Source organism: Cavia porcellus, unplaced genomic scaffold, assembly GCF_034190915.1.
Source record: "Cavia porcellus strain 051 isolate PalLab524CR breed Dunkin Hartley unplaced genomic scaffold, mCavPor4.1 scaffold_4, whole genome shotgun sequence".
NCBI classification, from domain to species: Eukaryota; Metazoa; Chordata; class Mammalia; order Rodentia; family Caviidae; genus Cavia; species Cavia porcellus.
In genome coordinates this window covers 43638890-43653215 of record NW_026947487.1, presented here as the reverse complement: position 1 = coordinate 43653215, position 14326 = coordinate 43638890, and the positions used below count along the sequence as shown (strand labels likewise).

The following is a 14326-nucleotide window of genomic DNA, read 5'->3' as shown; positions in this document are numbered from 1 at the left end:
GGGAGATGTGCGTGGGCAAAGGTCCTGGACTCCAGGTGCAGTGTACCGAGTCACTGTCCTCCCAAGAGACACTGCTGTTTCTAAGGGAGGAACCTATAGCCACGTGGTAGGGAAAGGAGACATTTCTACACACTGGAATCACAGAGCCACGCTGGGATTCAGGCCACATAAGCCAAACACTTCGGGTGCCACCTTCACTCACTTGGCAGAACTGCCTGGCAGTTATTCTCACACGCTCCTCAGGCAGAGAAGCATCCCTGTCCTGGCAGTGACCAGACTTACCTGATGATAGTTCACTGGATGTGCCTGGCTTCTGCTCCAAATCCCCTTCAATCCTGGGTTCAGCACAGTAAGTACTATTATCTCCCCAGTGCCCTGAGAGGGCAAGCAAGGCACGCAGCAGGGAGGTGACCAGAGTACCCCACGGACTTGAGGCTTCTGGAGCCTTCAGGTTCATCACAAGGGGCTACCTATGGCTAGCCTGGTTTTACTGAACAGATTCTCTGGAATGTTCAACGCTGTCCACAGCTACCTCTGTGCTACAATGGAAAACAGGAGTCAGGACAGACTCCAGCCTGCAAAGCCTGGCTGTCAGGCTGCAACTCATCACTTCCTACCTACCCATCATCTCGGGGGAACTAAACCTCAACCCTCAGCAATGACTCTGTTCTGTTGATTTCTGAGACAGGGTCTTATAGTTCAGGCTGACCTGAAACTCAGCAGTCTTCCCGCCTCAGCCTCCTAATTACTGGGATTCTGGGCTTGTGCCACCATGTCTGGTAAGTGGCGCTTTTCTTGATTACCATTACAAGAAGTGAGGTAACAGGACAGAAGTGCAAGCTCAACCAGAAGAAAATATATAATGGAACACATGTGTGAAGGTATGACTGTTACCTTAACTGGATTTTTTTTTCTTTCTTTCTTTTTGAGACAGGGTCTCTTCTCTATGCAGTTCAGGCTGGCCTTGAGCTCACTTTGTAGCCCAGGCTGGTCTTGAACTCACAATGATCCTCCTGCCTCAGCCTCCTGAGTGATGGGATTACAGGCGTGAGCCACCACGCCTGGCTCTCCTTAACTGGATTTTAAAAAACAATTTTTGTAGTGTTTAAAAATCATCTTGTATTGCCTTTAGGAAGCAAATAATTTAACTGTGACCCTTCTGCAAAGTGTCTGTATTCACTTACTTATTACACAAGCGCGTGATGAAGTCAAGTATCACTTGGCACGCTATTTGTTAAGAAAGGGCCCAGTGGTGCTCAGGATGGTTCTGGGGTTACCCTGTGTCTGCAAAAGGGCTCCAAATGCTGCAAACACAAACTCCAGCCTCGCTCCTCATGGTGGTGAGGTGGTAATGAACAGCAGATCATTAACTATCTTTCTAAAACACACAGACACTGCACTTTCAGGGCCAAGAGGCTGCTTAGGAAAATACCACAAGGTCACTGGGCTGCTGCCCCTCTGCAGCAAAGAGGGGTAGGAGAAGGTGCTCTGTCCAACAAGGGATGGCAACAAACCCCACAGGAGAACAGAGCGGACCTCACCAAAACAGCTCCTCAGCCTTTCACATTGCCCACTCCTATCTCTAGGCAGGCAATCATTCAAGACAATCAGATTACAACACAGCCGTTACCAGACTACACGCCGACCGTGCACTATGAGACCATATGCACGTCCATAATTTTTAGATAAGCGATACTTTTTGCTTTAAATTTACAGCTCTAAAAGAATTTGAAATTCAGGTATGCTAAAGAGTTCTAATAACTGTGTTTTAACTTGTTTAAAAATTTAAGAGCCTCATGCATTTATTTCCCTCCAGAAATCGCTTGGATTCATAAACACACAATTACCTGCTGCCATGAGGCCACTAACTGTGGTGACCCATGACTTTTCATCTTGTGCAGGCAGAACCGCTAGTTCTGAAGCCTCGATTTCAAGAGCACATCACATCAGCCTTTGTGTGAGCAAACCTGACTCCCTGAAATCACAGAACTCCAAACACCCTCATGCTTTCCCTGCCATCAGAGGGTGCATCCAGCTGGTGCCCAACGGCCTGTGCTCCCGGACTTCCCTCTGCGCGTGCGGGTGCAGCTTGATCATCTGCTAGCACTGGCTGGAAGGAAGGTTTCTTAGTGCCACAGGGCTAACAGTGCACCTCGACCATCAGATTCTACACAAAGCCCGCCCACTTCCTGACCACACCAGCACCAGAGCACCTAACACAGCCTCCCACCTCTCTTTTCTGCAAGTGTCAGAATAAATGACGAGCCCTGCAATTTTCCAGGTGAAAAGCATCGGAACATGAACTGGTATTTAGACTCTGTAAGCAAAAGCAGAAAGGGGTTGTCTGGACACATTTTTACTCCAATGGCCATTTTTCCTCCCACAGGAAAATGCCATAAAGTGGCTCCAGGTGTTGCTGCACTCCTCACAGGAGTCCCACAGGCACCCACTGGAAGCAAGGGCCTCGCTGCCGGTGAAGCCACACGAGACTCTGAGGTCTGAAACACATCAGAAGGTGCCCGCTAACAGGGGAACCACCTGAATACAAGCCATTCCATTTTGCACTCCATTTCATATTTGGTTTAATAAAGTAATGCAAATCATTTAAAGAAAAAAACCTTTAATTTTAAATTCTGGTCTATGCATAAAATTCATTTTTATATCACGGTTAAATTTAGTACAAACTATAAAAATGTTAACACTGAAGTTTTTCAACAGAAATCTATTAAGATCCCTTAGAAAAATTATGCAAAGAAACAACAGCAATTCATTTACTGCTATGAGGTTAATACATAAAGAAAAACATTCACACACTTTACTGAAATCTTCAGTAAATAATTTTATCCATAATTTTTACCGCAAAATTAAAAGTTCAAAGGTTGTGTGTGGCTCTAAGCAATTACGGGTTGCAATGAAAACAGTAAGCTAGATCTTTTGCTCTAACCAGAACAATCCTAGATTAAAAAATAATAATGGTTGAAATTTGTAAACCTTAAGAAGCACACCAAATTGTGAACGGAACAGATGTATCATAACTTAGCTTAAATTAATGGGAAGACAGTAAGAACTAGTTGCTTTTAAGGCTGAATTGCACAATGAAAGCAGGTGAAAAAAACACTCAGAGCCACAGCTGCTACTTTAAAAAAATATTCGATCACTCTTATATTAAACATTGAAATGAATCAAAGCCAGACAGTACTGAGTTTTTACACAAGCTCCTTTTGCATTCATGTGGTTTATTGAGGCGTGAATGAGACTACTGCCAGACATGCCAACGACACTTCACATTCGAGGGCTGGAGGCCCCAAAGCCTCCACGGCATCGCCGCCTAAGCCTTTTAGGGAAAGGGACCCAAAGTAACGGCAAATGTGACATCCTCATTGTGCTCACTGCTGGGCGTCAGTTTGGTTTTTCCACTTTTGCATCTACTGGTTTGCTGGGCAGGTTTTCTTCTATCCCATAAACAGACTCACACTCCAAGAGAAAGACTGCTAGGTGTAAAATGCCTCCTCTGAACACACACCCGCACTGAGCGATGTTAAAGCTGTCTATCCTCATTTTTTATGTCTGATGAGAAAAATTCATTTCCCCTTTCCCTTCTCAGGGTGTGAGATCCCAATAGAAAAACACTCTTCAGTGCTACTTCTGAGCTTACATGCGACTCTGCCGGCTGGCGGTGGGAAAGCAAGCCACTGCCCCTCCTCTGCTCTGCACGCAGGGCTCCCCTGGAGAACGGCCTACACACAACACTACTGCTCTCCTGCTCCAAAACAAAACAAAGAAACCTAAACAAAAGGGTAAACGTTTATTTGGAGTTAGTTTTCTGGTGGGTGATATTAAGGCCCTTTAAGCAGAGTTCAGGAGCTCCTGTATGGCCGCCTGCTGCTCGGGACTGAGCTGTGAAACGCACTCGGTCCACAATCCTCCAGAAGTCTAGGGCAGAGAGGAAGGGAAAAAAAAAAAAAAATCACATTTAGGTAGGGTGCAAGGACTTCAGTTACTATCACACAGACTATAACAGCACCAAAACACCTAAGCACTTTGCTTTGAGTAATGCCACTGTAAAAGCAAGACACCTGTCAATTTCTTCAAAGGTTTTTTCATTTGCAGAAACTCTTCTTCATTCTTCCCGGATAAAGCTATAGTAGCAGATGATGCCTTCAAACACCACATCCCACACATATCCAGGATGTAAAAATGTGTTAAACTTTGGATTTGGTAACATTAAGTCGCACACCTTTTTAAATTCAGGTGTGCATACCAGCATATGCTGAACACCAACTGAAAGGCTTAAAATGTCTCAAGTTTAAGGTGAAGATTTTAGCTCTAATGATTAAGGAGAACCTATGAACAGATTATATTAAATACAATCTGTCTTATGTCTGCCATTGAGAACATAAAAATGAAATTTCTTTAGCTCATTCGTTTTTAAAATATAGACTATGGGGCAGGTGTGAAAAGTAAAGGTTTTATTTCCTTTTTCCTAGTTCTACCAAACCAGCTTACCTGTACCTGGCGAACCACATTGGCCAAGCGTTTGGCACATGGGTCTTCATGTTTAATGGCCTCATGTATCTCTCCTTCCGCAATTATACTGAATATTTTGGGCAGATTGGTATTGTTGGGGCCAAGAACGATTGGATGATTACTGACAAAGGGGAAAAAAAAAAAACCTTTATAAATGAAATTTCTAAGGAGAATCACTCAAGCTCTACAGTACCATGTTCACCCTAGAAAGTGATGACGTGCTTGCTAAAATCAACTGCCTTTTAAATTCAACAGGAAGACAACACATGCATTTCACATACATTAGTTGTTCAGTTGTTCAGTTTCTTCCAACTCAGGAAAAATAATCTCTCAGAATCCTTTTAAGGGCTAAACAGAAGGCAGCCAGGCATGGTGGTGCACACTTGTAATCCCAGCATTCTGGAGACTGAGGCACGAGAACCACTGATGAGTTCAAGGTCAGTCTGGACTACATAGGGAGACCCTGTCTCAAAAAATAACCTCCACCCCACATAACAACAGAATGCACTGCTTTATGAATATCTGTCATACATTAAAAAACAAGGGAGAGCTGGGTATGGTGGCCCATGCTTGTCATTACAACACTCAGGAAGCTGAGGCAGGAGAATTGCCAGGAGTTTGAGGCTACCCTGGGCTACAAAGTGAGTTCAATGCCAGCCTGAACTGCATAGTGAAACCCTGCCTTAAAAACGAAACAAAACAAACCAAGGGAGATCTTAAGAATAAATTTGTTTAATTAAATGGATGCAACTAGAAACCACACTCCTAAGTGAAATAAAGCAGATTCACATGTGTAAACACCATTGTCTTGCTATTATGAGAAACTGAATGTGTAAATAAGATTCAAAAGCTACAACAGATACAGTGAAAGGGAATGAAACTGCTCAAAGGGAAATCATATTGTTTGATCAATTTTGCACACCTGGATCTGGTAACCTGAGCAACTGTTTGAAGATAACTATATGTAATTTTAACAACCATGGTTAAATTCCTATCATCTTAATTTGAAATCCTCTATAGGTTTTTTTTTTTTTGGTCTTTTTCCTTTTTATAGGTACCGGGGATCAAACTCACGACTGCCTGCTTGCAAGGCAGGCGCTTATGCCGCTGAGCTAAATCCCCAGCCCCTATAGGTATTATTTTTGTTCTTGTTGTCATTTTGCTTTTGTTGTTTTGTTTGTTTTCTGGTTTTTCTTCCCCCTCCCTCTTTAAAATTAAATTAATCTTTTTATGCTTGGTGTTCCTTTTTTGGAATTCTCCTTAAACAGAACATAATAAAATTCTCTTTGACATGGTTTGATTATGCATTCAGGCTGGCTCACTTTATAGCTTAGAATGGTCTCAAACTTTCGATGACCTTCCCATCTCAGCTTCCCAAGTGCTGGGATTACAGGTGTGCAACACCACACCTGGTTTCTCTTCAAATTCTTGTTCCTTGAAATTTTCTAGGCAATATACAGGAGTTTCATGCAAAAATTTAAAAAATTTTCAATCTTTGGCACAAATGGGGGAATGAAACTATTTCTTTGTTTCCTTCCTTCTTTTGTAACAGGATCTCACTATGTAGTTCAGGGTGGCTTTGAGTTCAGTATGTAGCCCAGGCCTGAAACTTGTGGTAACCTTCCTGCCTCAGTTTCTGAGTGCTGGGATAACAGGCACAAGCCACCATGTCCAGACAAACAGTTTCTAAATAAAGCCTGGAGTTCAAAAGAGTATATGGACATCTGAAGATTAAGCTGGGAAATAAACTCTAGTCTGATTTAACAAAATGAGGCAGGATAGCGAATTAAAGAAGAATTCTTTGACATGGACAGAATTCCAGGGCAGTCACATGCAAGGAGAGGACCACATGGCCTGCTCGACAAGCACTCACTTTGGATGCAAGAGCAGAAAAAGGTGGTAGGGCACAGCCTGTCACATGGCCATCACATTTCTCCCTGGGTCTGCTACACACTCCAGGGGTTGCAGCTTTTGGATTCATTCATGAGCCAGAAACAATAACTAACAATGACAGAGCCAGGAGTGAATTGATATTTTGGGGAATATGGACTGAGAAAAACAGACCCAAAGAATACAGCTTTGATCTGCAAGTCTCTGCAGCGTCTGTGTGCAGCAGGCAAGGGATCGGTATGTGAACATTTTTCCCAAGGGCCTCACGTTAGATTTAATTCCATAGAGAACCTGGTGTGGTGATGCTCGCCTGTAATCCTGGCACTCTTGAGGCTCAGGCAGGAGGATCACTTTGAATTCAAAGCCCCAGCCTGGGATATACACTGAACTCAAGGACAGCTTGAACTACACAGCGAGACCCTGTCTCAAAAGAAACCAAAGGATAATTCCGTAAGCAACAACTCAAGATCAGTTATCCTAAGGGCAAACTCTGAACCTTGACACGTTCCTTCACATGATTACAGAGGCAGCATTACCCTAAGCCTACACAGCTGAGGGGACCGTCCCCATGCCATGGGGTTAGGCCCCGAAAGACTGAACTTAGGGGAAAAAGCAAAGAGGCTGTGTTCTTGCTGCAGGGCATCAATCAGTCTGCTTCTCACCTTTCAATCAGGTCGCACAGATAACTGAATGTCTGAACAGCTTCTTCTTTGTCCTCATGGAGCGGAAGCCACGACAACCAGTGTGGCAGGATTTCTTCCACATTTACACAGTCAGGCTTGAACTTCATAATTTTCCCTACTGCTGAGATACAGTTCTCAGTGGCATTGACATTTTCTTTGGTCTTAGAATCTCCAGACTGAATAACTCTAACAAGCAATGGAAGAGCTTCTACAACAGACATTTAAAAAAAAAGTCAGTCAAACCTGTTTTCCTGTAAATGAATACAAATACGTATTTCTTTGGAACGTATTTTGATCTTTGGCCCAGTTCTTGATTACAGTGAAAAATGTTAACATGTAGGGAAAATTTTGTGTGGTTCTAGCTTTATCATTGCCAAGTGGAACAAAGAGGATACTGGCCTGGAACGACCGAGAGCACCCAGCTCTGGGTGACAGTGCTGGCCACCCAAGGGCACCTGACCTTTAACGGCTGCCTGTGTCTCCTGCATGCTTATTATTCTTTCTTCAGGACTGGGGGTTCCACCCGAGGCCTTTGCAGCGCGCTACATCCCCAGATCTTTTCCTGACACGAAGTCTTGCTAAGTGTTCAGGGCCTCAACTTGCGATCTTCCCCTTCCTGTATCCCACATGAACCACCATGCCGGGCTCTCCAGTCATTTCAGAAAAATCCCACACTAAGGCTGTGGTTTAAACCCCAGACGAAATGTACTGTGCAAGGTTAGGGTGGAGGAGCATAAATCCATTCAGATTTCACTTCCATTTCTATGAGAACAAACATGAGAAATTTCTAGGAGCTAAGACAAGGTGTTTAAATAGGTGCCTTTTTTTTTTTTTTTTGTGCTACCGGGGATCGAACTCATGACCTTGCACTTGCCAGGCAGGCACTTAAGCTGCTGAGATAAATCCCCAGCCCCAGATGAGGTGTTTAAAAGGGGCGGAAGATAAAGTAGAAACAGTCACAGGATGTGAAGGGGAGTGGTGAGGACAAAGAGGCTGAGACAGGAAGAATGTCCAGATGCACCGTGAAAGGTGTGGGCCCTGAGTACCTGTACAGAAAGGGCGGTAGCTGTCTCCTCCATACTGCGCCATGACTCCCAGGCCGTATGCGGCCGCTTGCCTGACTTCCGGGCTGCTGTCACACACATATTGGAGCATCGGCCTTAAGAAGTACTCTGCATACTTAAATGAGGCTGGACTACAGTGTTCGATGACATCGTCAAAGATGCATAGCCCCCACTGTCGGTCGGGCCATGGCCTATGGGGACACTACAAAACAGAAGGCTCTGGCATATACCAAGGATGTAAAGTCTATTCTCTATAAGTACACAACAACAGCAGAAAACACAGCAACCACCACTTTTCATTATAAACCAATGTACAAAGAAATGCATCAAGACGTGTGTTGTTACAGATCTCCACAATCGGACACTACCACACACCTGGACACTAGCATAACACATGTTAACTGACTTCAAATGCAGCTAGGCATGGTCACATGTGCCAACAGTCCCGGTTAGCTGAGAGGGTAAGGCAGGACTCATGAACCCAGGAGCCTGCTGCTAGGCAGGGAAACAGCACAAATACAAGACAATGGTGATGCTGTGTTAGAAAATGTAACAAAAGCACTGATTCCACAGGCCAGGCTGTGTGTGCCTTAATCTTCTTAATCCTTGCTAATATTCAATGACAGCTGTTACATCTTTAAAACTATCAAAAATATAACGTGTCAAGCATGGGGCTGGGGATTTAGCTCAGCGGCATAAGTACCTGCCTTGCAAGCAGGCAGTCGTGGGTTCGATCCCTGGTACCAATAAAAAGGAAAAAGAAAAAAAAAAAAAAGGTATAATAAAGTGCCAAGCATGGTGGAACATCCCTGTATCCCAGCACTTGGGAGGCTGAAGTAGGAGGATTGTCTCAAGTTTGAGACCAGCCTGGGTTTTTTTTTTTTTTTTGGTCTTTTTCCTTTTTATCGGTACTGGGGATCGAACTCATGACTGCCTGCTTGCAAGGCAGGCGCTTATGCCGCTGAGCTAAATCCCCAGCCCCCCAGCCTGGGCTTTACAGCGAGCTCAAGGCCAGCCTGAATCGCACAGTAAGACCCTGTCTCAAAAGGAAAAAAAAAAAAACAAACCTACAAAAAAACCAAATAATTCTATTATGTAACGTAGGCCTATCAACTGTAACAACTGCACTGCTCTGGTGGGGAATGTGGCTAGTGTGGGAAGCAGAGGTATGTGGACAAATCTGTATTTTTTATTCAATTTGATTTCAAATCTAAACTATCCTACAATAGATCTGTGAAGTATCTTCAAAAAATAAGGCCAATATTCATATCTGTTATTCAAATAAACTAATAAAAAGATGGTAAATGAATTTGCTATGGTTCACTGAATAAAATGGAATCATTCTGCTCTCGTGTATTAATGTGCCATAATTTAATATGCTATAATCTGAAGTAATGAAAAATCATCTGTATGTCTTCAGAAAACACTGTAACTGGTCTATGAAAACCTAATTAGCAATCAAGAATATAATAAGAACATATTCAGGGCAACAGGGCAACATAGTAAGTAAAAGTGCAGAGTGGAAACTATTTCTGAGGCTCATTTTAATGTTAAGTGTAAGATTTTTTATGTTGCAAGAAAGAATTCCGGTCAAATATCCAAAACAACGAAACAAAACAAAACATCCAAAATAACTGTGAGAGAGGTAAACACTTACAATCAGGTTGACAATTAATGGAAGCAGCTGCTCAAACCACGGTAACACCTTCTCCTTGTAGCTACTGAATATCGAGTGTAAAATATCTGACACTTTGGTCAGTATATAAACGTCATTATCGTCCTAAGAAAAGGAAAATACACCCGAAAGAATTAATCAGTGTCTTCTCTCTCATCAATAGTAACATATATAAAAATCTGGAAAACTAGAGGGAATATGAAAATTTCTCTTTTACGGCCTTAGGGTCAGATCAATTATCTAGAGACAGGAGAGGCCTTAAAGAGCAGGGGTCACGCCCAATGGTCTCTACAGATAAAGAAAAGCGTGTGACAAGGAGATGACACCATTTAAAACTTTCCCCTGGACACCTGTGAATGTAGATGGATGCAAAGCTATCCCTAACTACCCTCATTTTCTATTGACTTGTGGCTGGAGGGGTGCAGGGAGGCTGAGTCCGGGATACTGGCAGCGTGGGCTTTAGCCCACCAGAGGGAGCTACTGTGGCAAGAGACTGAGGAGTGCAGAAAACCTCCCACGCCAAGCGTCGCCATGGCAATCCATTTCAGATCAGAGTTCTAGGCCACTCATGGTTGCAGGGGTGAAACACAATGGCTGTATTCCAACCAAATACAAATGGCTGCTGTGAGACATGTAAATAAAACATCAGGTATTTTAGGTGCACGCATACAGCACACAAAGGTCAAATTGGTTAATTTCAAATGATTCTGCAAATCAGGCTGGGCATGGTGGTTGTACAAGCCTACGATCCCAGCTCACAGAAGGCTGAGGCAGGAGGATCGCTGTGAGTTTGAGGCCAGCCTGAGGTACATAGTGAGTCCAAGGCCAGCCTGATCTACACAGTGAGACCCTGTCTCAGTTAAAAAACAAAAAAGTGAACCAATAAATGAAATAGGTTCTTTTGCTAGACTGCTGATGATTACATCAGAGTAACAAGTGAGAGGAGCTAGAAAGTGAAGTGTCTAAAGCTCTTCCGACGAATATGGTCAGGTAAACGAAACGCTGAAGGGAATAATTTACCTCGTCTTGTAGGGATTCTTCAACCTGTTCGTCATAGTCTTCATCTTGCCTTTTAACTAAAACACATCCAAAGAAACGTTTTAAAACGATCACCAAAAGGGCCAAGATTTCACTCAGAAACAACAACACAGAAAACTTACCTTGTCGCAGTTCCTGATTTTTAAAATGTTCTTCGAGCTTTGCTTTCAAAATGCCTCCCAGCTCCTCGAAGTGCTCATTGTTGAGGCACCCGTCGCCCATTACCTCAATGCACTGAAGATGAAGGAAGAAAGCAACCCATAAGCCTTATCAGTTATCAGACCTCAAAGTCCAACTCCATTAGGGTCACACAGAAGTCTGAGAAAATGAACACTATTCCGTTTCCAGGAAGATGACAGCTATGCATTTAGTCTGGAATTGTCAGAAACAATGCTTTTATTTTACACAGATGCTGGTCATTTTGGGAAAGGCATTTTGGTAGGTTCTGAGGATTCAAAGATGGAACAGACATAAACCAGCTCAATCTGTGTATAGAGCGCACACCACTACCACACTGGGGTAGCATTACAGGCAGAGAGAAAGGCACAGAAGCATGAGTTCTCTGGAAACACAGACGAGGTTCTGAATTGCAGGAGTGTAAACAGACAGTAGCCCTAACCTTTCTTTTTTTTCCGAGACAGGGTTTCTCTATGCAGTTCAGACTGGCCTTGAATTAACTGTGTAGCCCAGGCTGGCCTCCAACTCAGTGATCCTCCTGCTTCAGCCTTCCTGGCTCTCACCCTGGTCTTTAAACTGAGGTTGGCCTGAGTTAATGGAGCTGTGTGCAGCCGGGGTATACTGAGCATGGGGAAGGGAGGGATGCACTAAGCGCTACGGAGAGTGAGCGGGGAGGGAAGGAAAGAGGCTCAGGGCAGAAGCGTGAGGTCATTTCAACTGCACAAATGAGAGCTGTCACTGCTCAATGTTAAAATGAGGAGGAGGGCCAGGGATACAGCTCAGCAGCACAAGGCCTGCACCTGTCTGGTAAGCGCGAGGTCATGAGCTCCACCCCGGCACTAAACAAATAAATAAAAACAGGAGGAGTTGGGGGGGGGCACATTAGTGCCCTGGACCTGAAGGACGGTGGCAGCTAAGTTTCTGTGGTTGGATCATCAGGTACATAATGGCAGAAACTGGACACTGTTCAGAAGGTCTTCTGTGTTCCCAAAGGCTACCTGCTCCCGTCTCTAGCGACACCTCTGTCCACCTGTTCTGTGCTTCCAGGGCACACTGACACTTCCACCAATGCCCACTCCTAAACCAACAACAGTTATGACATGCCGAGGTATGGAGAGTGGAAAACTAGCATTTCCAATAAAGAATTCATACTCTAGCATATGAAAAAGGCCCCAGCCTTCCCCCACTCTACTCAGTGGGACCAGCAAGTCAACAGGACCATACATCTAGTCACCTTCGCGAACGAGTGCATTATCTCCGAGAGGACATCCGAGTCTGGCTCCGTGCCGATGGCCTTGATCAGTGCATCGCACATGAAGTGCCACATCTGCGTGAGGTACTCGGGGCCCCGCACTCGAGCGCACTCCAGGAGAAGGGGCATGGACTCCGCTGCCGCCACACGGACACGTGGGGTGTTAAGGAAACACAGCACTGAGGTCTTCAACTCATCAGGATCCTTTGCCTCACTCAGGTGCCAGAGTGCTGAGATTACAGACTTGTGCACCATGCCCAGCAGGTCTGGACAACTTCTTAAAAGCAATCATGCTTTACCCTCCAGGCCCACAGTAGGTCGGATGGAAAAAGCCATCTTTTGCACAGGATACCATGTGGAAGATTGTAACTAAGGGACTTTGATCTGGGCTGAGTGTAAGCTCTGTCCCTCCTTGTAGTTGCCCTCATTTTACCTGTCTCTGAAATTGTGTGTGCGTGCGCACGTGCGTGTAAAGGCATAGAATTGTAACTACATAATTATGACTACTGCGGAGGATAAAAACATTAACACGCAGGTCTACCAGGAGCTGTTTCTCCTAAGGTGCGATCCACATCAGCAATGGAGGAGGCTTGGTTCGAGAAAGTTATCTATCAGTGGATCCTGAACTCATTCAGAAAAGTCTTGTTTCCCTAGCATCATCAGAAGGTATCTGGGGAAAGCAGCAACAGTCTACACCTGTAACCATCTGCGAGTAACATCCTCCTTCCAGCCTTGAAGTAAAAGGTTTCAGACACTGACTGCTAAATGGAGGACACACATTTTTTTCCTCATGTCTCTAGCAAAGTCAAACAGACAGGTGCGTGCAGAGAACCAGGTTTGGAATCTGTGACTATAGTCACTGCAAACCAAATGATGGTGCTGAGTACTTCAGTTATCACAAAACCTAGTAACTGAGGAAGCCAGTTTTACTAAATCCCACAATGTTTTGTGCTCAGCTGTTGTAGGATATCATCATGGAAGTAAAATTTCAGTAAAGGGACCATCAACTTGACGACTTGCTCAGTGTATTCCACAAAACCTTCCTTTAATTCCTTAGCATAGCAAACCTGAAACAAAAAATACCGGGAAAGAAGTCAGTATTCATGTTATGGCTTTTCTTTTTCTCTTTCTGTAGTGTTGGGGATCCAACCCGGGGCCTCCACAAGTTAGGCAAGTGGGACAGCTTGTAACCAAGTACGCCCGTGTTAGTTTTTAGGTATTATCAAGAAGCAGCAAAATCTTTTTTTTTTTTTGGTACCGGGGATCAAACTCACGACTGTGCACTTGCAAAGCAGGTGCTTATGCCGCTGAGCTAAATCCCTAGACCAAGGCAGCAAAATCTTAAAACCCACAACATCTTGCATCTTGACTAGATCTAAAGAGTCGCACATAGAATCTCAAACTAATCTTGAACAAGAATTTAAAAATGAAAAGGGCCATAAAATTATTTTAATGTATACTATCATTCAAGGGCTAGGATAATTCACATTTTTATTTCTTGTATGTGGGAGAATTTAGAAACGCTATGTACTTTTAAAACATTTCTGAAAAATGTATTATAGTTTTTTTCAAAGATAATAAAAATCTGAAATCTTGAGTTAAACACTACCTACTACTACTACTACTACTACTACTACTACTACTAAGTTTGCAGCCGAAAGGCCCATGTTGCCCAGGCTGGACTTCAGTGGCCCTTCGGCCTCAGCTTGGCCAGCAGCTGGGACTAAAGATGTGGATCATGGGGCCTGGATTATTTTGAATTCTCAAAAAAAAAAAAAAAAAAAAAAAAAAAAAACTTAAATCTTTTACACAGTGAATGAAGAAACGTTTATATTTCTTCTCTAGAGTAAAGACACACAAAAATCCAAACTCACAAGCAGTACGTATTGAAGATCAGTTTAAGAAATACACATGTAAGTGAATTAGAGAGAACACAGTAACAGTAATATGTAATAGAATTTAAGCTACTTTATTAACTTATTTAACTGCTAAATATGTAATATATTATTACTACTTAACT

General features: G+C 43.6%; 1 protein-coding gene across 2 annotated transcripts in view; it reads right to left on the bottom strand.

Annotated features, from left to right (window-relative positions):
• Positions 1 to 3199: 3199 nt before the first annotated feature.
• The window catches only part of Ipo5 (importin 5), a 52172-nt gene continuing 41045 nt past the window's right edge, over positions 3200 to 14326 (bottom strand). For both annotated transcript variants that reach the window (XM_063246955.1, XM_063246954.1), the window contains 9 exons: positions 13277 to 13373; positions 12289 to 12461; positions 11000 to 11111; positions 10860 to 10915; positions 9822 to 9944; positions 8147 to 8366; positions 7080 to 7308; positions 4507 to 4648; positions 3200 to 3933 (listed from right to left, as the gene is read on the bottom strand). In XM_063246955.1, the coding sequence (XP_063103025.1) occupies positions 3847 to 3933; positions 4507 to 4648; positions 7080 to 7308; positions 8147 to 8366; positions 9822 to 9944; positions 10860 to 10915; positions 11000 to 11111; positions 12289 to 12461; positions 13277 to 13373 (1239 nt within the window). In that variant the 3' untranslated portion in view covers positions 3200 to 3846. The remainder of the gene's footprint in view (positions 3934 to 4506; positions 4649 to 7079; positions 7309 to 8146; positions 8367 to 9821; positions 9945 to 10859; positions 10916 to 10999; positions 11112 to 12288; positions 12462 to 13276; positions 13374 to 14326) is intronic.